Genomic DNA, 25,383 nt, shown 5'->3' with positions numbered 1-25,383 from the left:
CCATGTCCACGTAGGTGGAAGCCCTGCAGGCACCCCATGTCCACGTAGGTGGAAGCCCTGCAGGCACCCCATGTCCATGGAGTGCCCTTTTCAGTGCCATAAATCAGCCGCCCACTTCTGTACCAGCCAAGTGCCAAGTATTAGGAGTCTCAAGGTCACTTCTAGGAAGACTCTCATTCCAAGTCAGTGTCTCCCAGAGTATGTGGTATAAAAACACTGGCGGATGCCAGGTAATTTAAGGAGGGATACATAAACCTTTCTTTAAATTTGTAGCTGGAAATTTATTTATATTATAAAAATAAAATCGGTATATCAAACCGAGATATCGAAGCATGAGAGAAAACCAAGAGAAGAATCAGTTCAAAAGTACTTGAAAATTACAATAGTTATACTACAAGCAGAGCTGACTGATATAAAAAACGTGCCACGTGAGAGCCTGAACAGGAAGCGGTCTGTCGTTTAAGGCTGATGGATAAACATGGAGTATCCATGGCCCCAGGGCTCAGAGCTATAGGAAATTACAGAAAGTTCTTCTCCACTCTTCTCACATGCTGGTCAGGAAACACAGTTTCACCTCCCTGATTTTGTAAAATCACTTCGTTTTAAACCCCGAATTGGAGGTCCCTTTGACTTGATGAATGGGACTATTGATTTTTCCTTCGATGCAAGAGCTTTGGAGAGAAATTCCCTCTAGTTCTTAGATGCACATCCCTTAGACAGTGTTTCTCAGACACTGCAAGGCTGCACTAGTTGTGGTGGTCAAAACCAGTCCTTCTGACCCCTGAGCATACCTAGAATACGGCATTGCCTAAACACCATCACCCCGACAGCACAGGAGATTCAGGAAACACCACGGTAAAACAGGAAGTCCCTATAAATAATCTCCTCTTAAACTGCATGCGGGGGAAGCATTAGTGGGGAATCACTCGCTGCACATGCACCATTTTGCTGCAGTTCAGCCACGTTTATTTACTGGTAGGCCTGGGAGACGTTCAAACACAAGAGGCTGACATTTCTAAATTGCTAAGGAAGGCTCCAGCGCTGAGCACACAAATCTAACTGCTCCTTTCACTAGGTGCTACTTGAGAATTCAGTCTGCATCCCAGTCACACACAGCAAAGTGGATCAGCTCTCTGGGAGAAATCTCTAACATTTGCCGGCCATGATAAGTAATGATTCTCTTCTGTACGATCCTCTTCATAAACTCTAGAATTTTTTTTACACGCATGTTAGCCCTTTTCTATACTGTAACAGTGAAAAGAACCATTGTCATCCAGTCAATTTTATTGTGAGACGAATTTAAATGGTTTCCTCAGGTGGAGGAGGACTGTACGGATCAATTCTGCCCCACAGGAACAAATGGGCCAAGGGAGAGACCTTTGCTTTCTAGTTGATCGATATTTCATTCATTAGTTTTGGGAGGTGATTTCATGAGAGATACCATATTTGGTGCACACTCAAGACCACAGTGAATATTTGCTGCAGACTAAAGACATCAGCAAGTGTGACAACAGAGGCTGCTGCTCACTTTAGTAGGGCAAATGCCATGGACTCAGTCTTTGCCCATTTCGACATTCTCTACACACTGACTGACTACCTACTGCCTGTAAAGTCCCATTCGGTTCACTAGAGATCCCTAATGAAACAGATGGAATGCCTATCTTATGTCACTTGCACTTCATCGAGGGCCTGAGAAAGAAAACAGTAATACATTTAACAATTGGTTTCAGACAGTGCTGAGTACTATGGCGGGAAAATGAAAATCGGTAAGGGTAGACTTGGGAATGGCATTGCTGTCAACACTCTTGGCTATCATCTTGAAATTGATTTAAAGTAAAGGAGACATTTCAGCTAACTTTGTGAATAATCAGTGGTGAAGTGCACCTGCGGCACCAGGGAGTCCCTGCATGGCACCGCATGCTTGCAGGCTGAGCAGACTTCCATCTCCACTCTGGTAAGATTCACTCATTGTTTGGGGAGTTTCACTGATAGAACTAAGGAGTTGAAGTGACCCGACGCCAGACTCTGAGCAAATGGCCTTTGCAGGCCCGAACACTGGCGCAGGTCCGCAATCCTGGCGTCAAAGTCACACTAGATACTTGCTGCAGTAATGAAAATGTGGATGGATGAAGCATCGAATTGTGTGAACAGCAACAGGAAAATGATAAACAGAGACACAGAGACCTTCAACGTTTAGAACTGTCCTCTCTCCATAATTCAAGGCTGCCAGTCCCCATGATATCAAGGGCATGATAATATCCGAACCTTGGACTGAAGGACTGAAAACTGGTCACTGAGCCAATCAGTATCTTCAATATTCCACAAAGAAAAAAGCCACCCTCTACAACTTTTTGTGACCTAAGTTTGGATGCAGATCAATTTTTCTGGGTGCACTGAAGTTTTTGGAAAGATAATAGAGATGATACCTCTTAGCTCACCACATTTGTCAGTAAGTAGTACTGGTTCTTTATGATGACCACTAGAGCCAAGGAAAGACCCTCTTTGGACAGGGAGACAAGCCCAGTACAGCGCTAACCCCAGGACGTGGAGGCTGATCCAGGTCCCATCTCTTCCCTTTGCACACAATAGACAGATATGATTAAAATACTTTCTTTAAGTTGGAAAACCACAAGATATTTGAAAATCTGCCGAATCCAAAATGTGAGCAGATTTTAACGGAGCTGTATGGTCCTTTAATCAATCGAAATCCACTTCCCCAGTAATCTGCCAACCTAAGGGGCCTCTGATCAAAAGCTTTTTAAAAAACTAGATGTGTGGTATCATTTAGCTCTGAATATCTTTGAACTTGGAACTCATCTTATCTTTGAAATAAGATTAAAACTTTGCTTCCTTATTTAGTATTATTTTCTTATTGAAGGTTATCCTTAAATTTTGTCCTTCATTGTCACAGGGCCAGTCACAACACCTTTTACTACCTTCACTGAAATTCACAAAAGCTTGCGAAAGTCTTAAAGAATCTTTTTATTTTATATTTTATGCCACAATAGACATGATTAAAATTAGGAGTATCCAAATAATATTAATAATGCATTTTCTCTTATCCAAAGCAAATGCATTTTGTTCCTAAGAGATTTTTAATACATTGCTTTTTTTAGAAGTGAAAGGAGGGGGATGAAAACTGTTTAATGGAAGATACATATTTGACTTGTGATCATAAAATAATTGCTATACTAATTTTGAGTTTACATGGAGATACTGGGTTTTGAAGTAAATGGAAAGCAAATTCTGTTTCTGTTCAAACATCCAAAGTAACCCCTTTGTTACAGAGCTGCTGGAAGATACTGTCTGCTAGGCCATGAAAATTGTGCAGCCACGTTATGGAAACCTATGTACTAGGTCTGTATTTATAAAATAATGTTCAAAGTTTCAACTGTCATAAAACTTTCACAGACAATCTTAAGATACTCTTACCTATCTCATCCTCTCTTTCTACCCATCAAAGAAAAGGCTAACAGGAACAACAGGAACAGTTAAATTCGATCATTAGTTTTGGATGATCAGGTGCACAACTTTGCAGGCACACATGGAACATGCCTGCTCTTTGAAGGTTTCTGCCTCCTCATGCTGTCTCACTCTGCAGGAGCCAGCCAGGTTAAATGGCTCCAGGACAGCGCCTGCCTTGGGAGGTCTCTCTGCCAAGCTCAGAAGCTGTCTGAGGAGCGAAAACTGCCTTCTCACTGCCTCACTGTTGGCTGAAAACTTGCTCTGCTCAGAGGGTGGAAACAGTGCCTCGAGGGAGGTGAGATTGGAAGGTCAGCACAGGAGAGAGAGGGAAAAGCTGCAAGACTGGACCCAGTTTAGTCCACAGAAAACCATGAACATGTGTTTCCAGTCTTCTAGTCCTGCCTGTTTTCTGTCCTGGACCATGCAAGAACAAATTCGGCAGGAGAGCTGGTGGGAGAAAAGGCAGGAGAATTGTGAAGATTCCTTGATGCTGGTTTATCCTGCTAAGTGATTACTTGCTAAAACTCTGGGGCTCTACTAGTTTATCCGCTAAATGACTACTTGCTAAGGCTCTGTCTGGGGCTCTGCTGGTTTATCCGCTAAGTGACTTCTTGCTAGGGCTCTGTCTGGGGGCTATGCTGGTTTATCCGCTAAGTGACTACTTGATATGGTTCCAGGGCTGTGCCTTCCTTTTCCCCAAACAGCAGTTTACAGTGGCTGTGAAGTGAGAGACCAGAGCAGCTGCAGAATCTCAAGAGTGTTTAGTTGGGATGGAGTTTGGGCAGAGCTCATTTTCTGTGTAAGTGGCAGTAAGGAACCGCACCAACCATCTAGGTTCTCAGCCCTCTGACTAATGTATCTTTTTTTCTCTTGAATTGTTTTAAAAATAGAGAAGATTGTGAAGACCTGTTCTCTCTGGCCCCTGCTCTATGAGGGATGAACAGAGAGAAGTTTCTTTGTGGCCTACTTCCATGAGAATAACCCATGAAGCCTACAAGAAAATAATTTTAGTGACTTTACACACACCCGGGAGAACAACAATTCTGTAATGGAGGATCACTTGTGTGGTGTGAAGTTCAGTTATGATTTACCAATCTAACACAATGTGTCAGGTGAAAACATGGCTCAGGGACTTTAAGAAAACGTTTGTCCATTCAAGGGAGTTATACTAGTATGTGACATTAGCAAATCCTTGGAAAGAAATCATGGATAATAGCTTATGATATTTGTCATTGTATCCACACACCAGAGATAACACCAGGGGGAAGAGGACTGTTTTGACTTCTAGCTTCAGAAGTCTTAGTCTGTGGTCAGTTGGGTTCATTTGTTCTAAGCTCACGGTAAGGAATCCAAGTGCAGAAAATCAAATATCTGACATTTTTATCAAATATGGGAACTACAGTGTCCTTCTCCAGTGGGCAGGGGCAATGGGAAGTCTCTCATCTCTTCCTAAGAGAGAAATGCCAGGTACCAGCAAAGGTACAGAAGGAGGCCGATGGCATAGAGCTATTATTGACCTTGAGGTACCGGGCACCACTGCCAGCCCAAAACACAGCTTAGAGATGGAGCCAATAGTTCTTCTAAATGCGACCAGCACTAAGACTGATATTTCACAGAATGGATTAGAAATCTTGGCACTGGGTGATGCCAACCAATTCCGGAACTTAAATTACTTCAGAATCTCCAAAGCAGCAAAATAAAGAGACAGATGCATGTCTCTTTATAAGCCATGAATTTCCTAATAACCCTAAAGCTTCAAACAGGACGTAAACACAATCATAGGCAACTCTTAAAATACCAGACAGGAACCATGAGCCAAGTTTTCCACAAACTAGACTCATCTTGTTCTTATTCAAATGCAATACCTCCCTTTCATCAACTGATTGGCCAACCTATTCAACTTAATGTAGGAAACGCTGCTCTGTAACTCCCTAACTGCCAAAATTACTCTCATCCAAAGTCCTATGGTTTATCTTTAGCTGTGCTTAATGAAATAGATACACATTTTAAATAGCTTTTAAATCCTATTAATGCTTTTAACCCAGCTCTTACACACAGGTGCTCTCATCAATGCTTTTCTAATTATCAAGTTGAGATAGTATTTTGCATTTCCTTCCCTTTTTAATTTGACAGTGTACATTCTTTTCTGCCAGTCTCAAATCCAAAACTTCAAAATACTGGCTTTGAGGTAGAGACATTTTAATATATCGCTCACAAATGTTTTATGTGAAAAATGTCATTGATTGTATCACAAGAAACCGAACCATCTTCCCAGGAACACGAAGTCCCAGAGTTTTACAAGAGTCATCCAACAGAAGCCAAACTAAGTTGGAAGAGATGAGAAGAAAGGAGTCTCTGGTCTACCCACACCACCTGCATATGGTTCTGTCGTGCCTGGCACTTCAGTAAAGACATGGATGCTGCCGTCAAAGCTATCCTGCTGAAACCAGAGGTCAAGACTAGCAAAAGACAGAGTTGATATCAATTTAAGACATTTTACAAAGAGTTTTGCTGTGGCAGGCTGCAAGAGGAATCCTCATAGGCCAGTGAGGTTTCCTGACCTCGTTTCTGTTCATTGTTTGTCCAAGTCGTGTAGAACGCAGTCCATGCTCTAGGAGAAACATGGGTACCAAGTCGGAACTATTTAGGACCACCAAATAACAGGGCTTCGCAAATAAGTAAAACAGCTGAAATAGCCAGCAGTCTGGTCTAACCTGGGATGCTCTGTCTCCTCACAGCCAATGCTCCATCAGGCGGCTTTGTCTGGCTGGCAGATTTAGTGTAGGGACTCTCATCTGCAACGGTACAATGAAGGGTTTGGTTAATTTCCATCCATTTTCCAGTGTAGTGAAGATCTGTAGTGGATCACAATCCTTCTCAGGGAGAGAGAGAGAGAGAGAGAGAGAGAGAGAGAGAGAGAGAGAGAGAGAGAGTGTAGTCAGGGGCAGGAGGAAGAGTTGATGACCTGAGCCCTACATTTGGGTAAATTTTAGGATGAGTGGATGTCCTGAACATCACTTTCTTCTTGAGAAAGAGGGACATAGTTCTCATGTACCCTCATAGGGTAAGGACTGAAAACTAAAGTGTACATGGAGACATTTAAAAATGTTAAGAAGGTGCTAGTAGGCACAGCAACCCTCTGCTGGTTGTCTACACCTGCCCATAAACAGTGAACAGGTGTGACAGGAAGATGAAGACTGAACAAAATGGCTCAGCGGAAGAACAAAGGAAAGGAGAGGAGATGCAGCATTTCAGAGAAGCGGATGAAAGAGCGTTAGTACCGCAAGAGAATCAAGACAACAGTTAGTAGGTTCTTCTTGGGAACACGAACCAGCATTCAGGGTAAAGCAGAAGGGTGGGGTCATTCCAGAGGTAAGATTGCAGAGGCTGAGAAATGGGGAAGAAGGATGGCTTGGCAAAAAAAGATGTGCATTACAAAGGGCCGGAAGTTCTCTTTAACAATGAGTTAAAAACAACCCACCACCAGCAGAGCAATACAGAGAGCAACTGAGAAGACAGAGGGTCCAAAGCATCAGATGTGTAAGCGGCAGGGAAGAATCTGGGTGATGGCCACACTAGGTGTCAAGATCATGGAGGAGGTGGGCCCACCAGACTGTAAGTAAAGTGACTGGCCAAGGGTTTTCTGTGAGGAGGGAATGTGAGTAGTGGCACAGGGAGGCTCATGGTAAGGGTTAGAAGAGTAAGGAGCAATGCTTCCAGGTTAGGATGGAAGCATCTGCATGAATGAGAAAGATGATGGCAGGAACAAAACCCTTAAGCATCTCAGGAATGGGATTGATTGACTGAGGAAAAGAAATCTCGTTCGACCATTCCCCAGCACGTTAGTCATCTGGGTAACACAATGACACACCCTCCCACGCTGAAGCCCGTTCACTCTGCTGTCATTGTTTTAACTCCGAATCGTTAAAGGATTAAAAGGAATCATATTGTACACGGCAAACTATTAAAGGCAACAAGCATTTAATTCAGTGGCAAGGTTTATCATCTGAGGGCTGTGCCCATTAATTCTCGCAGCTCTGTTGTGTGTGTTTCTGCAGCAAAGTGCTCATTTCTTCTCGACGATGTTTTTCCTGTAAACGGTTCAGGATTTCTTTATGAAACGAGCAATGTCTCTATAAGCAACAACAAAAGGAAAGATTAACACTGCTGTAATGGCAATTAATTTGAAAAACGGCAGGCACCGTCGCTTCACGTTCATATGCCATTTGTCACACAATTCTGTTCATTTTTCCAACCATAACAAAGCTATTGGCTTTAGGGTACCGAAACAATCAGCATCTTTCATGCTGCTTCTGAAGTAGCAACGTAAGTCTTGGACTTCTCATTGCAAACATGGTGTTGACAAATAAATTTCACAAAACAAATCTAAGCATTTGATCATGAAAGTGGCCATTTGTCCTACCACTGAAGAGGCGAGTGAGTTTTCCACAGTGTTAGTGTAATAAGCAGACATTCACTTCATATGACTGTCGTACAAAAAGGCTGCTTCTGTGCAAGAATCTGAGACTCACAAGGCTGCTCCAATATTGTGTTTCCTTTCCTTAGCCGCTACTTGGCAACAGTTCACCTAGAAAGACACTGAGCCAAGGGATGTCAATTACACACCCAGGTCCAGGAACTGCAACTTAAGGCTTCTTCAGTTTTCAATTCGTCAGTTAGGCCCTGGGTTGAGTGTAACGCTGGGGTTTCTTAAAGAGCACCAGAGATTTTCCCAGGGGACTCTTGGGTTACCTTCTCTTCATGTTCTATTTCAAGGAGACCATTTTTTAAAAGACAAAATTCATCTAGTTTGCATTTTAGAAGCAGTCATCCCAGGTAAATTGTTTTCTCATTTATATTTGAAAGTGACTTCCTCAGTTTAGGCCTGAGATCCTCTGGTAAAAAGGTTGAAATTGAATTATAGATGGCCATCTGACCACCTGTATCACCATTCCTGTGCCACATCCTCCCTCCCAGAAGCAAGCGCATCCTTCCCAGGCACATGGAAAAGAAAAAGCTTAGCCAGCAGCCGGAAGCTGTGTCAGCCAAATAATTACATGGGAAAAGCTCAATATCAGCTAAGAATAGCTTGCTAAAGATGCAAGGGTGATGGCTGCAATGCCTGATGGGAGTGAGGCGGGCATAGTAGAGGAGATGCCTGGTACAGCCTAATGGAGTTACTAGGAGATGTCGGGGAACACTGGCTCTTCGTTTTAAGTGCAACGCCAATATAATTCATTGTTTCCAGAATGGTCCTAAAAGAGCCTTTGGATTTCTTTTAAGAAACATATTAATACTTTTATTTCGTTTCATAGGGAGGCAACCACTTTCATACACAGAAAAGAAACATAGCTCAAATAATGACATATCTGAGTCATAGCAATTCTAGAACAGCACAGTATATGCAATAGGCGTTCAGGAATATTTTGTTGATAGACTATGATATTATAAAAAAGTACATGAGCATATTTCCACCCACCTCTGTTTTTTTCTTTTATTTTTGGGTGTGGGAGGATTCAGGTTTATAGACTATCCCTGTTAACGTCACATCATAACCCAACTGTTAAGAACTGACAGCCTAAACCACTTTATATGATTTTGTGGTTAGTACCATGGCAAGCTAGAAATATGTAACTATTGTATATATGTAATATATGTAATATAAAATTGGTATAAATATACATTTTCTTTTACATTTATTCAGATTTTTAAAACAATTTGTCAAACAATTGTCAATTTATTTGCTTCCTGAAACAAGGTCTCACATACCCACATTGCTTTTGAATATGCTAGGTAATTAAGATGGCGTTGAACTCTCGATGTTTCTGCCTCACCACCTAAGGACTGGGATTACAGATGTGCACCACCAGCCAGAAAACAAATCTTTCAAATGTTTTCAAAGACTTCCTCTGAGTAGAGTCTGACTTTCAAGTCATACGCAACTTGGTTACTGATAGTCCGTTCCATTCACAAAGGGGTCCTCTCAAAAGTCACCATGGAGGCCAAATAGACGTTCAGCTGGTGAGCCACTGCTCTCTGCCTCACATGCTAAAGTGACAGAAAATGTTGTCTAGGCTGTCAAAACAGCCAGGCATCTCTGCAGCTAGACAATCACTGTCTTTTCTTAATTGATGTTCCCCCTCTCGCTGATGGACTCCTAGACCTGTGTCAAGCTGACATCACACTAGCCTGCAAACCTCACCTGCTCCTATTTGTTCAGAGCATCCACTTGCAAAGCACAGGAAGCAAGAACCTGTTTTTCTGGTTTGATCGCTTATTCCAGGTGAAGAATCTATCAACTTAAAGACAGGAGTCATCTGACTGTGCACCGTAGCCACAAGCCTACACCGGACCTGGGAGGATCACAAGGCGAGGGGTGGGCTCAGGTCCCTCCTATTATCATACCCTTCAGGGGTTGTCTGATTGCCTTTCAGACAAAGCCATTCCCAGGATCTGAGCTTCTCAGCACTGGATGTGACCATGGTTCAGGACTACTCTGACTGTCTTCAGGGTTTTGTTGAAGAAAATAAAATTTAATTTCCTTTGGCTGAGACTAATCAGCCCAGGCTAAACAATTCCTAGCAACTCATTATGCACAGTGGATTTACCTGCTAAGCCAGCAGATCTCTAAACTCCTTGATTAGGGAAAAAGAAAAAAGATATTTGGCGCACTTAAACGTCATGACCATTTCCCAGCAGTAGGAGACAGGCGTCTCATGCAACAAGGCTCCCGTGTGCCATTACAGACGCAGAAGAAAACACTGCTTTCCACCAGGAACACAATGAAACCCACAGCAAAGAGAGTAACCTGTCCCTTGGATCCAATTAGCACTCGTGAATGTTAGTGCCTACTATGTGCACACTGAGGATGGAAAAGAATAAAAGATAATGGAAGTATAGGAAGATTGGCATCGGCAGAGTTCCTTTTACCTCATAGGCTCCACTCGCAGAGCGGAATATGGTGCTTGATTCTCCTCCGGGGAAAACTAAGCCTGTGCCCAAGGGAGCTGGTTAGAGATGGCGTCTGGTAGGAGAGGGAGAGCCACCATCACGACTGGAAAGAGAATATTGTGATCTGGAAAAAAACCAAATTCATCTTTTGCCTACGTGCAATGTTTTCTAAGCTTTGGTTCTGTCGATGTTACTCCTGTTCCACTTGAACCTGCAGTGGTCGCTTCCTTCTCTCGGGCCTCTACCTGCCAATTCAGGGCAGTGCCACGGTGGCTTGAGGAGATACCCGAAATTCTAAGAAAGATTCCTTGAAGATAACTTTGAAAAAGTCTTGGTGACAGAAGGGACTTGCATCTTTCTCTTCTCATTAAGGTGATGAGTGTGCTGAAGCCACCATATGGTGAAGTTCAAGCTCGAAGAGACACTCTCACCCGTCTCTCCAGTTCTCACCCATGCTTCATTCCCAGCTAAACTAATCCTGCTTGGCTTGGGACACGTCAAAGCTACATGGCGCATCTTCCTCTGGACAGAATGGTCTGCAGTTTTCTGAGTTTGCACAGGTTTGAGCAATATCGCTTACACACGTGGAGCCTACAGCCAAGGACAATGCACCATTAAGAAGTGAGCTAATTGCATCTCCTTCCCTAACCCAATGAAGCAGTCCACACAGCTAGTTTGACAGCAGAAGGGGACGGTGATGAGATGAAGTTGATGGTAGGGGTGAGGTAGGACTCTGCTCCATCACGGTCTCTTCCTATCAAGAAAAGATTTTCTCGTTCCATCCACCTCTTCTCTCTCGCTATTTATTTCACATCTGCATGACATTAATGTCCATCCTGAGTTGGCAGGTTTCATTATAGTTTCATAATTCAGAGACAGATGTGCTTTATGGTCTTATGGGACCAGGGTTTATAGTTTTAGACATTAAAAAAGTCTTCAAACAGCACAGCTTCATCTTAAAAACAAAGGTACTACTAGACAGGGAAAAGCCCAAATGAGGCCTCCATGCTACATGAAAAAGCTACGGGCAAACAAGTAAAGCTAGGAGCAGGAGATGGGGATCCTCCCCAGGGAAGAACACAGCGACTGGGTGTCCTGTGACAAATGCTGCCCGAGAACATTCAGGTAGTATATAGAGACTTAACAGGCTATGTTAGGAACATATGTATATACATATACATCACACACACACACATGTTGAAGCAATGAAAAAAGAGGCCATAAAGTTGAAGAGAACAGAGAGAAGTGTGCTAAAGAATTTGGAGGGAAGACATGGAAGGGAGATATGTTGCAATTAAATAATCTCAAAAATTAAAAAATGGAAAAAACAAAAATGGTGTGAAAAATTCTTCATAATGCTAGAGTGTCTTCTAAGCTGTGTTACTCTTAACCACATAGTCACTTGTATGATTTAATGTGACATGTGCCCCATGGGCTCACACACTGGGGAAATGACTATTACTTTCCTGGCCATAGGGAAGTGACTGGATCCTGACAACTCTGACCGATCACTGGATAATCCTTTGCTAAGTTCATGCGATGGTTGCATGACTGGAAGGAGATAAAAACAGGAAGTATGGCCTTACTAGAGCAAGGAGATCTCAGGGAGATGGTAAATCTTCCTGCTCCATGTCGTGCTTTCTCCCAGCCATAAACTGAGCTGCTTTGCTCCACCACGTGGTGTTCTGCTCAAGCACACATACAATGCACTAAAACCATGAACCCAGACAAGCATTTCCTCCACTAAAATGGTTTCTCCCAAGTATTAGTTATACCAAAGCTAACACTACTTCTACTAACACGACTAGGGACATAGAGTAGAAGCTTCCATCACACTGTCTCCTTCACTTCTTGCCCTCCCGTGAATAGTCAGATCACTATTATCCAACATACATCCCAATCTCAGAATGGCATACATGGGCAGAGAAGACTGTTGTCACCCTGGACATCTGGTAGACCTCATGGAAGTGGTCTGTGGTAACTCTGCTCCTTAGTCTTTGCAGGCCTTCTGGAAGAGGGGCCAGATTAATTTGTAAATCCTCTCTAAAATTAATGAGCATGAAATTGCATATTTTCTGCCACTGGCATTCCCACTGCTAATGTGTCTGAACCACAAATGAGAACTCCCTGCTGCTTAACTCCCCAATAAGGAGAGAGCCATAGTTGTGCCTTGCAGGCCTGTCTCAGCACAGACTCAGTATCTACAGAGGGTTGCATTCTTTCCCATAAGACCCATTTTCTTTAATATATCAGGTCTTTCTTTAATATCTTGAAGTCAGTACTTAGTCCCTGTCCTTTGCATGTAGGAAGGCCTATATATACACTTCAAACCTTGACTTATCTGTTACAGGATCCCAGGTGACATGCTCAGGATTTCCCACAGTCATTGAATACACATTGAGTACACGGAGTCACATTAGAATGATAAGTGGATGGAAAATATGAATTGCCTCAGGGTAGCCAGTGTGGACTAGTTACAACTGCATTTTAATTTATGTTTAAGAAGCGCACCACTGTTTAGGAAAAGAGGTATTCATTTATATTGATACAGACAGGTTTGACCCAGCTGGTGAAATGACTCAGTGGGTGAGGCCTGGCTGCCAGGTCTGACACCCTAAGTTTGATGTCTGGAAACCCACATGCACATACAGCAGGTCCCCTTCCCCAACAAATAAGTAAATAAATTTAATAAAAAAATATAAAAACATTAGGCACTCACTATATACCAGCACAAATCTAAAACCTTTGTATGAAATTGAGTTTTTATTTTTGGTCATGAGAACTCAATTCAATTTCAAACTGTAAAATATATAAATTAATTTCACCAAAGGAATGCTTGGCTTAAGGAATAACTTGCCATCATGTATCCTAAATTGTGTATGACTTGGTGACTTTGACAGGAAGCTACTCTTGTATCAAATGCTAGGGCAGAGTGGGTATATGAATGCCCTACCCTCTCAGCACTTAGCATTTTATCAATCCCCAAACACTGGCATGGGTACGACTGCACTGCTTGGCATCTGAGGACACGGAGGTTACACGGATGAAATGCTGTGCCCAAATCTACTACGAAGCGAAGAACAGAAACAAGGCTTTTTACATACATGGCTTATGGATTTTACACATGCTTTTTCTGAGGAATTCTTTCTGTGTGAATAAAGAGATGCATACATTCACATGGTAGCAACCACTGTGAGTATTGTGTGTCACTAAGTGTCGCAGATACAGGCACCTGCAACAGTGTTTGACGATCTCTTGGAATTTTAATTTAGGAAGAAAAAAAAGCCAATCTCACTAAGCTTTGGGAACTTACATCTTGTCACAAAGTCCTGGTTTAATTTATGATACAAGAGTCAAGGACCTTTCAGGACATAAGCAAACCTCCTGAAAGAATACCTGTTAGCAGAGAGGCTCAAGGAATTCTAGATGAAATTTGTCTAGATTTACTCCTCCTGCTCTGTGTCTGCTATTCTCTACTGATGGAGCATTGATGAACTGTTTCCCACAAGTGAATAAATACAAAGGCACTCTCTTTTCTCCTTTATTATTCTAGACGCTGCCCATAGCCTATTAACTACAATATTTCAAACCTTTCACAAGAGTTCCTGAAGTCAGAAGTGTAAATAAATCTTAGACCAGGTGCTATCTACCAACGGCATGGATAGTGTGGTGACAGGGAGATGTGGTCTGCCCGTCCTGTCCTTTAGATCTCCAGGCCAAACTGAAGGGCCAGGACCGGAGCAGGAGGACTGTCGCCTAGCCCGAGACTCAGGAGCCATGCATGCAGCTAAATCACTGAGCAGATCACCCTGGACTCCAGCAGCATCTGCACAGATCGTTAACACCTGAGGTGGTCATTTTACCCTCAAATTGTCGTGTGTCTGGGTGTTGGACAATTGCAGGACTTGTTTCTAAATTTATTTTTAGTTCTAAATATTTTTTTTAAAAAAAAATATGATTTGGAGCTAGAGATGGCTCTGCTGCTCTAATGGAGGACCAGAGTTCAGTTCTCGGTATCCACGTGGCAGATCACAACTGTCTGTAACTCTAGTTCCAGGGGATCTGATGCCCTCTCCTGCCTTCCTCAGGCACCAGGCACACATGTCATGCACTTATGCACATGTAGGCAAAACGCTCCTACATAGAAAGTAAGTCAAGCTTTAAAATAAGAAGGAAATTCCAAAACTGAAGGCTAGTTTCTAAGTGTGTGTGTGCTGCTGCGTCTGCTTGCCCAGGACCAGTGAACGGGGCAGAGATCGCAGCAAATGCCTGAAGAACAGTGCGTTCCACACAGCCTGGAGCTGTCATGTCGTTTTCTCTGCTAATTCATCTCTAGGTCAAGCCAGAGCAGACGATGGCTTATCCAACAGATGACATGTGTCTTTGATGCACGGTTAAAGCAGGATTTACTCGTCTGTCAGAATCAAGGCGGTCTGCTTTCTGTTATCTAAAGCTAGACTTTGGATACTCTCTGGTTTTACAGTAAGATACAGTGATTGTACAGATAAAACTTCACAAGGGTGTGAAATAAGTTTTTTGTGGGAGACTCAAAAGCCATTCAAAATTTAATAGAATTTCCTTGTAGTGCAATACTGTGGGTTGCTCCATGTGTGGTCTTGTGTGAGTTTCTAGTCCTTCAGGATCTTCAGTTGCTCCACTTAGTAAATGCTGACGTCACAGAGAATTGATTAGAATAGTCTCAATAATCTACCCAGATGTTAACTACCACTTAGTAAATGCTGACGTCAAAGAGAATTGATTAGAATAGTCTCAATAATCTACCCAGATGTTAACTACCACTTAGTAAACGCTGACATCACAGAGAATTGATTAGAATAGCATCAATGATGTACCCAGATGTCAATCACCACTGCCCAAAGGGTAAAAGACCCTTTCTAGTGGAAAAGGAACCAGAGTGACCAGCAGTGGCATTCTGTTACAGCCACAATTATCTTTTCTGAACACTACCTTGTAATATGAACTCTTTGAGAGTGTGGATTTAACTTTATAGTCATAACAATTATTGTGTAGTCATAAGTATTTTAACAAGCCCCAGTTATTGAACATGAGAAAAATTTAACCTCTGGGAAATTAAAAACCTACCAGAGGCCAAACAACTATGAATCCAAGGCTAGATTTGAACTCAGCTCTGCCCAACTACAAAGACCATTCTTTTCTCAAAGCTGAATCATTATGAAGAATTCACACAACAAACAATGCTTGCAGAAAAGAAAAAATGTGGAATCTTACAACTGTAGACCAATTTTCATGCTTCCCAATTCGGTACCTCTACATTCCATCATGAAAATGAAGATATATGATATATATTTTTAATGTTATGGGCAAACTGCTTGCTGAATTTTTAGCTGGAAAATTCATTCAATATTAAATGGTCTATTGTAACTCAATTTGTCAGTAGCAAAGTAAAAAATTAAAATCCAGGTACCTCGATTTAATAGCCCAAAAAATTTCAAATTATCTTCATTTGCTTCTGAGACAAATTATTCAGATAGACAATTTCCCTCACGAATTACTTGCTTGTCTGATTTTCCTTGGGTTATGTCTACCTCATCAACTTCACTGTTTCTTTCCATAAATCTTGCCCGAACAAAGATTTAGCTTTTATACTTAATTAGGATGACCGGGAAAAATGCATTCCAATGCCACCGAATGTGAGTGTTTAGTTCGGAACTGATTCTGCAGCATTATTTCCAGTAGTACCCTTCCAGGTTTCCGATTACCAGACTACCAACAATAGCAGACATGCAGGATAAAGACCCTTTGTACCCATCATTCCTTGTCAGTTTCACTACTGGGCTCTGAGTCTGCTTTGGGACACTTCAATTATGAAAGCAATCATGCACAACTCTATTGAATTCTATTAGCAGGAATACCTCAGAGGAGGTCCATTTGTGAGAACTGAGACTTCCCTGACTCAATCTCATACGCCCTGTCACCTGCCTTGAGGCCTTTCAAAATTACAAAGTCAAACTTTACAAGAGTGCGCCTGTGCATGTAATTTTCAGTCACATTATAGTACGAAATCAAGAAGTTGTTCTTTTTACATAGCAAACAATATTGACAGGCAAATCATCCGGTGCCTTTGGCACAAACATTGTTTACACTTGGCAACAACAAGTCGTGCATCAGTGTCGTGTGAGAAAACTGCAGGAAGGGAAGAATAGATTATAGATGTGTGCACATGTGCACATAAAACAGATACAAATCATGCCTAAACTGCTCCATATGTATGCATGTTTAGTATTGTCATCTACACATCTCTCTATTTCCAGGCAGTACTAAGAAAAGTAGAGTGGAGTAGAAGATCCAGGAAGGGCTCTGAATTCCGATATATTCCTATTGTCCCTTTTAACAACAGGACAAGGCACCATGGGCAGAAACTGAAAACCACCATCTTCATCCCGATGGCTTCTTGGAGTCCTGCAGTAGGGAGTTTAAAGCAAGCAGCAGAGGCTGTGCCCTCCCATGGTATTCTAGGAACTCCCAAGTTGCAGAAAACATGAGAAATTTACACTGTAACTTACATAAAGCAAAGGCATTTGCATTCTGCTTGTAATATTTCCACATGATATCCAGAGATGCTCCACTAAAAATAATTCAGCTTATGAAAGACAAGCACTGCAGTTGTGCAGCAGGGAAGGTTATGCAAGGAATCAGCATCTCGGTGACCAGATGAACAACTGAAGTACAAAACAGCAGGTGCTGTAGAGAAGGGGCATGACTCTCCCATGTAAAGTCCCCCCACTACACAGGAGTAGCTAGGAAGGGTACGCATTTGTCTGTAGCCCTGCTGGACAGTTTGGGTACTACGTTTAAACATTGCCCTGCCTCCATTTCTCTCTATTGGAAAACTGCAGCCTTTATTGACTTCTATTTTGCTTAAGACAAGTTTAAGAAAACGTTCAGTATTTATTGTGGTAGAAAGAGTAAACACCATATAATGGCTAATGTGGGCACAGTAAAGCTCAGATATCGGCTTCGTTGACAATTAGAGATGTGTTGCTCGAAATAAGCAAAGTGTTTGCCCATTATCTGAAAGCTGCCACATTGATGTAAATAGACGTCATAAAGCTGACATAGATAAGGAGCACGGGTGCTGTTCTGCCAGTGCCGTCCTGGAGGAGGTGATTCCCAGGCATATCCCTTTATTTCTCTTTCTTTTTTCACTGTAACTAGCAGAAATTTTAGCTAAAATCAGTTAGGCTAAAAAAAAAAATCTTGTAGAAAAGAGTAGAGCGCTCTGACATCTTTGTTAAATATTTACAAACAGAGTAAAAATAAAGGATGTTAAACATGACAGAGAAATATGAGAAAGCCTGGAGAAACTTGCAGAATTAAACCATCCTTTCCCATTTCCTTTAGTTCCTAATTTTGACCCTAGAGCTTTCTCCTTGCACCACAGGCATGCGCAGCAGAAATGGGCTAAGGCAAAAGCTGCCTGCGCATCCTAGAGGTGTCCAGAGCAGCGCTCGCTGTTCTGGGAGGGACCCGGGATCAAGTGAGCACTCACAGTGTGATCTCTTCTCATTTAGATTGCCAGGTATATACAGCTGTCACAGATGCCACACAACAAGGCCGCGTGCTCACCACATGTACTTTTTCCTGCCACCAGTGACGGTGAGCGAATCGGAAATACGAGGGAGAAGTAGTTCTTTATCTCACACATGTCTGATTTCATGGCACCAACAAGGTGCAAGTGTGTGTACACCATGTGTGAGCACTGTCTAACCTCCCTCAGCTACCTCTGTCTAGACTGCCTGCAGACAGTTTGAAGTAAAAATATAATCTCTTTCGGAGAGAGCCAAAACCCAAACAGGATAAGGCATGTGTGCCTTAAGTTCATAACTTTTTCTAAACTGTTCTCTCCTTTTACAATGCTAACAATTTTCTAAGCCTCAATTTTCTCAACTTTCAAATGGGATAATAATGTGTAGTTTTATGCTAGTGGGAGCTAACCAGGGCAATATGTGCCAAGTTTTTGACATGTACTATTGGTTACTGAATGCTAACGGCTCCAGGATGCCTTCATCAGTTGGCAGGTGAATTAATCATATTTGGTAGAAACCTAAACCATTTAAATGGAGGTGTTTTTTTTTTAAGCCTAGAATTTTCTTTTGCTTAAGTTTTTATCTTCTGATAGGAGAAATACAGAACCTTGATGGCAGAAGAAAACCATTTTTTACACATAATAACTAGAATAAATTAGTTTTGAAGAGACTAAAAATTACTCCTTCCAAAGACATTTAAATAACACCACCCAATCCATAAGAAAACTATTAAGCATAAAATGTATCTTTAGCATATGATATGGTAAATCCTCCCAGGGGTGTAACTTATTCCCCAAAAGCAGGCACTTCAGACAGGCAATGCCAATTCTTTCATGGTACAAGGAGACCATTTATTAAATTACTGCTTTAATTGGGCTCTGGTGATCCTAGAGCTAATGTCCCTTGCAAAAATTTAAGTTAGAATGAGGGAAAAATTTGTTCACCTGGTCTTTTATGCATAATTATCACTAATTACACAAATCTGATTTGTCTGTTTCATTAAATACGTCCAAAGATGTTTTCTGTGTAAGGCCGGGCTCTAAAATGCACAACGGCTGCTCAGATTCCCTGCGCGCTCCGATGTGGTTCAGCATTCTAGGGCAGAACAAGAGGCAACTGAATCACGAGAACCTGCAACCTTTACACGTTTGGTGGGACGCCATTCTCCCCGCTTCCCAAGACGAGCGAGGGCAAACGACAGGCTGCTATCATTACCCAGTTTGGAAACCACTGCTTTTTATTTATTTGTTTAAAGGAAATTCCTAATTCGTTTCCATAAATTTTTATTTTAAAAGGTGAAATATGGCAAAAGGCAAGTAAGTCCTCCTGGGTACCATCAATCATCTCCCAGCGAGCTTGAGAATCTCTAGGAAGGCTGCCCAGGGCACACCGATTTGTTCTCTTTTCCTTCAAATCAACGATAAGGTGCAATTTCCTTTTTTATTGAATTATGTTTATTCTGGACAAGTATAAAATAAAATGCCACTGCACCCTGGAGTGTAAAACCATAAAAGTAGCAGGCCCCCGAAACCCAGCGGAGGCAGCATTCACGTCTAGCCACAAGCTTCTCCAGGAAGCACGCCCAGGCACACATTGTCTTTAATGTCGTTTGAAAACCTGCACTGATCTTCACGCTCAATATTTCAGCAGAATGGCAGAGTTGATTCTCTTCTGCTTGACTTGGGGTTCTCCACATGCCTCTAGCCCACTGACAATACCTCAGCCAAATTGTCTGTGCCTCCTTGGCCATCTCCTTGTTTGCAGACTTGCAAATAGTGACATACATCAGGATTTGGCCCTCTTTTCCCGCCTATACTCTTCATTCATTTCCATGCTAAATGCATGCCATTAGGACTTTCCCCATAAGGTCTAGACATGGAATATATACCCTGTCCATGTGGTCTACCGGCTTCAATATTCACACAATGACATCTACAAGGCATATCTACAGTCTAGTATGTCCAAAACAGTTATGGATTTCCCCAACACCACCACTAATACCCAAAGCATCTTCATTAAGCTTAGGTTAAAATTCTCGAGTTATCTTTGAACCATTAAGCTATATATTTGATAACCCATGTGTAATTCTGCTGGTACTTTCTTACAATACACAAGAAATGCTTTGACTTTTTCTTGATTTTTGATGGGCTATTGTCCAATTATACTATTGAACAATTATATTCTAATTTGTCCTATTGTCTAAGTTGTCTATTATAAACTTATTTCAAATTTCAAATGCACTGGGGAACAGCTCATTGGTAAAATGCTGCTTTGTAATACTAAAGCAGCAAAGGCTTGCAATTCCAAGACTGGGGAGGCAGAGAGGGATGGATCCCTTGGGTTTGTTTGGACATCCAGCCTATCTGATTTGGTGAGTTCTAGACAGTGAGAGACACTGTCTCAAAAAAGGAAAAAGAAGAGGATGGTGATGGTGATGGAGCCTGAGGTCAGAGAAACAACAACCCAACAACAAGTTTTCCTCTGGTCTCTATATACATGCTTACACAGCTGTGTGTGCACACTCACCCCACAAACTTACACACATATTGAATGAAGATGCACACACATATACACATTCTTGAGTTGGCAAGAGATCGCAATGGCAACGACCTTGCACTAGCTTCAAAGGCATACAAAATGCCCAAGTAATCGCCACACAGACACAGGCATTTATGACAAGGGAAGAGTCCCTTCAAATGAGTCCCCGAGAAAGCTATTTTAAAAAGATTGGGTTGAAGCCTAAGCTACCATGGAGACCACAGAAATCAGTAACATGGAAAGAGCTACAGCCAGTTCGGGAGAGAGACTGTTTAGGAGTGAAATGAGAAAATGGGTAGACTTGCTCAAACTCTTTTGAGCTCATCTGAAGTCACCAAGAAATGTGAGATTAGTTATTAAGATGTCTTTTCCTGACCCAGTGGCCCTTATTTTGTCACCCACAGTCCTGCATATTCGGCTTCCTTTGCTTTCTGCCTCAGTTCTTCTTCAGGTAAGCAGGGTGGGATGGAGTGATGAGGAGGGGGAGATCTTGGGTACTGAAAGTCAACACTGAGGTTGAGATAGTTTAGGGATTGAAAACCAATCATCCATCCAACCAATCATAAAGCAATAGCAAACCCAACAATGAGATCATGCTGCCCTTCATCCATCTCCTCTCCCCTTCTTTGGAGTAGTGTTTGGGGGTCACAGAAACCAAAAGGAGAACAGGGCACCCTGTTATGGTCAAGTCCCAACATGTGCCTATCTCAGGTATGGCCGGAAGCCATATCTGTGTGATAGAGCAAATCTGACGGTTTTCCAAAGTTTGCAGGTGTTTGTTCTGAAAGATTTGTCTCCAGGAGTCATAAAAGGAGAACGCGCGCGCACACACACACACACACACACACACACACACACACACACACACACACATCTCTTTCCTCACTTTAGGGAACAGCGGAACAGCTTGATAAGCCGTGAGTGGAGCACGCAGAGAGGCAGTGGTGGTGAAGGTATGGGCAGCTTATGGCTTCTTTCGACTTCAGTAAATCATCCCCACAGTTGGACTGTGAAATAGCAGCTTTAATTATCCGAAGAGACGCCATGGCAGGTCTGGCCGCTTCCGCCACACAGCCAGAGACACAGAGCTGCGCGTTAATTGCTGCAATTCTGGCCGTATTCATCTTTTCTAAGACACTGCCTATCTAACAAGTTTTAGTTCTTAATTATTTTTACAAGAATGATGTTTAATCAAAGATAATGATATCAAGGCACTTGAGTCTCTACATGAATTAATTCAGCAATAGAGACGCTCCGTCACATTCTTTCTTCACTTTTTCCAATATTAAATAGAATCATTTCCCCAAGAAATTAGAATTTCCAGGGATGGTCAGGACATCCACTCTTCTACCCACAGCCCAGTCAACCACAGAGACACTGACTTTGGTTAAAGATTAGTTATTAGGGATTCATTTAATCAGGGATATTTGCATATTATAACTTAATTATAACTTACTGTAAGTCAAAGTCCAATAAATAGGCTTGTGGTATGATTATAAAAATCACAGAATTGGAAATAAAATGCTTTTTCTAAGACAAAGTCTTATTACATAGTCCAAGTTGACCTTGAAGTTCAAATTAGATTTATAGGCATTCAGCCTCAGGACCAGTTACAAATTACCCTTAAAATTAAACCGCTTATCTCTGTATATGAAGAATGCAAACTAAGGTATGATGAAGTCCTCCCCACTCCCAGATTAACAAAAGTCTTCAAATTGGCTGACAGAGGTTTTCAAAGGTGTGGTGAGACAGGCTCTCACACAAAGCAGGCAGAATTTAAACCAGAATAACCTTTAAAGGGAGCAATTTGTCACCAGTTATCAATGTCATCAGTGTAGATACTCTTTGGCCTGGAGTCACGGAGTTGCGTGACTTTATCTCTTAGAGATATGCTTTTGAGTGTTGTGATGGTTAACGCTGATTATCAGCACAGACTAGGAGATAAACATCAGGGCACATCCCTGAGGGATTTTTAGATTAGGTTAACCTAGGTAAAGAGCCCCACCCTAACTGTGGGCAGCAGCTCTCTGTGGGCTGGGTAAAGAGGGAATGAAAAGGAGAAGGCAGGCTGAGCAGGAGCGAAGGAAGAAGCTGCTTCCTTCACTCACATGACCAACTGTCTCCTGTTATTATGATGTCTCTGCCATAAATGATTATACTCTGAACTGTGACCTAAAATAAATCCTTCCTTCTTTAAGTAACTTTTGATAAATATTTCTTTCATAGAAATAAAAAACTAATCAGCATGTCTATGATAATACATGTAATTTCCTAATAGGAAAATATTGAAAATAACCCGAGCTTATGAATAAATATTGGTGATGACTCAGATATTCACAAAATGCGAGATTGTTTAATAAGCACGAGTAAACAAAGCACATCATGCAGACACAAATTATGTTGAACCGTTAGTTTGGTCAATCTCGAAATCTCTGTAAGGCCTTTCCAGCAAAAAAGCCCTGAGTAGAACAGTCACACGATGCTGTACTTTGTAAGAAAGTCCTATGAGCATGAATTTTTACTTGTTTACATTTACTTAGGAACATCTGGAGGAATTCTCGGGAACTAGTGGACTTGGTATTCATCTCGCATATGGAGTGGAGGGAGGATGGGTGGAGGCTGGGGAAGGAAGGGGATCTTAAGACTCTGCCTCTCCTGAAGCTGCCTATTAAAAAAATGTAAAACAGACAGCATGACTGATTAGGGCGCTCCCATTTCTGAATTGTCCTGAACATGCCGTATACTTATTACTGAATACACATTCTTTTCCCTCAGTAACTTTTCTGGCTAAAGAATGCTCACAGCTGTGGAAGGCAAACACTAAAGGCATTTTACAAAAGCACATGCGCAATGCGACCCTGACAGAGACCCACTAGCAGACGCAGAGAAGTAGGCTTCCCCCAAATTAACATGGATTAACTGTCATACTGCAAAACTAGGAACTCAATCTCATTGGATGGAGTCAATCAACTTGCTGAGAAGAGACAGTCTCTATTACCATCTAGTGACAGAAAAAATCTGGGGTGTTCAGGACCCAGTGTAGATTATCCCAGGAGAAAAAATAAGAAAAAAATTGATATATCTGTATTACCCAGAAATTCAAATCACCATGCACCCATTGCCATCTAAAATGATATTCAGACTGAAGAGAGCCAGGATATCCATGATATAAATAGATGATATGGGCCAGGGGATCATTCAGTCAGTAAAATTTCATACACTACCATGGAACACCTGAGCTAGCATTTGTAGAACCAGTTTAAAGAAAGTGGGTGCAAGCCTGCAATCCTAGTTTTGGGGAGGAAGAGACAAGAGGATCCTCTGTGTTCACTATCTAGGAAGTCTGGCCAAATGGGTGAGTTTTAGGTCCAGTGATATACCCTTGTGCCTCAAAGATAGATAGACAAACTGACAGATGATAGATGGCAGATGAGAGACAGACAGACAGACAGACATAGATAGACAGACTGATAGATGATAGATGGCAGATGAGAGACAGACAGACTGATAGATGATAGATGAAAGATGAGAGACAGACAGACAGACGGGATGGATGGATAGTTAGACAGACAGATGCATAATATTGTGGAGAAGCAATTGAGAAGGACACATAGCATGAACATACACAGTGTAAAATTTGCTATAGATATTTTGTTATTATTATTGTAGACCCCATTATTAGGCTCTTCCTTAGGTAATAACAATGCAAAGAAAAAAGCCCAAGGGGCTAAGTTCAAAATACAAAACAAAATAGAATAGATGTTCACACACTGAATAGGGAAACATTTGAGGAGCCACATGTAGACAAGTCAGTAGTACTTGAACAAAGAGGTTTATTGGTCTTTCAAAAAGGGAGCAGAACTTGTGTCCAAAGCATTTGGAGATGGGTACCTAATGCTCACAGTTAAAAATTTAGAAAGTGTACACTGAATTCTAGATACTACATTGTAAGACTTGGGCCATCTTAGAATCAAAATGGGAACAAACAGAGAAAGAGCTGCTGTAGGTTGTTTTCCTTCAACCGCCTGACTATGCGGCAGGGAATTCTTACTTTCTTTTTGGTGACATCTTTGCAAAATTATTATCACAATACTTATGATATAAGTTTACACTATAAAGACTGTGGCAGTAGGCTTCCTGTGTTCATCATGAGTCAGGAGAAAAGATGGCCCGTGTCATCAGGAACACAGAACGGCTCAACAGAGACTACATAATGACGGATTTACTGGACACTCTCAGCCTATGACTTCTGCAAGAAAGCCAGTGGGGGAAAGGAAAGAAGTACAAGGGTAAGTACGGAGTGACGTCATCTAAAAATGGTTGTAAGAGAAGGTGACTACATACTGTTCATCCGTTTGTAAGTACGGAGTGACGTCATCTAAAAATGGTTGTAAGAGAAGGTGACTACATACTGTTCATCCGTTTGTAAGTACGGAGTGACGTCATCTAAAAATGGTTGTAAGAGAAGGTGACTACATACTGTTCATCCGTTTTGATCCTTCAGTGACCCAGCAACTTCCAAAGAGAGCTATGCGTGTATAAAGAACTGTGTATGTATATTCAGAAACGACATTGAAAAGTGACCTTCCTGTTAGTTGGCTTTGACTGCCGGATGGGGGTGGGTGGGTAGAGTAATCAATTGGGGTTGAATGTCTGTCTTTTACACATCTCTAAGAGAAACTCTTATTTAGAAGCTCTTTACAGTGTTGGGAGAAATGCACATCTATAATTTCACTTGCAGATCATCCCTAAAATACACACAGTGTCTGGAGCCAATATATAACACTATACACCTGTTCAAATCACACAGATCAAGGGCACTGATGCAGAGACTCAGGCCCAGTTCATGACACTGCAAATT

General features: G+C 41.8%; 1 protein-coding gene across 1 annotated transcript in view; it reads right to left on the bottom strand.

Moving 5' to 3' along the window:
• Nucleotides 1-25,383, bottom strand: part of Grip1 (glutamate receptor interacting protein 1) — a 263,579-nt gene that overhangs the window by 180,548 nt on the left and 57,648 nt on the right. Inside the window, 1 exon segment of the mRNA XM_005357916.3 lies at nucleotides 6,180-6,260. Within this exon segment, the coding sequence (XP_005357973.2) occupies nucleotides 6,180-6,260 (81 nt within the window).

The sequence above is a fragment of the Microtus ochrogaster genome, chromosome 24 (genome assembly GCF_000317375.1).
Source record: "Microtus ochrogaster isolate Prairie Vole_2 chromosome 24, MicOch1.0, whole genome shotgun sequence".
NCBI classification, from domain to species: Eukaryota; Metazoa; Chordata; class Mammalia; order Rodentia; family Cricetidae; genus Microtus; species Microtus ochrogaster.
The sequence above is the reverse complement of the archived record's forward strand: the minus strand, read 5'-3'. Positions and strand labels throughout refer to the sequence as shown.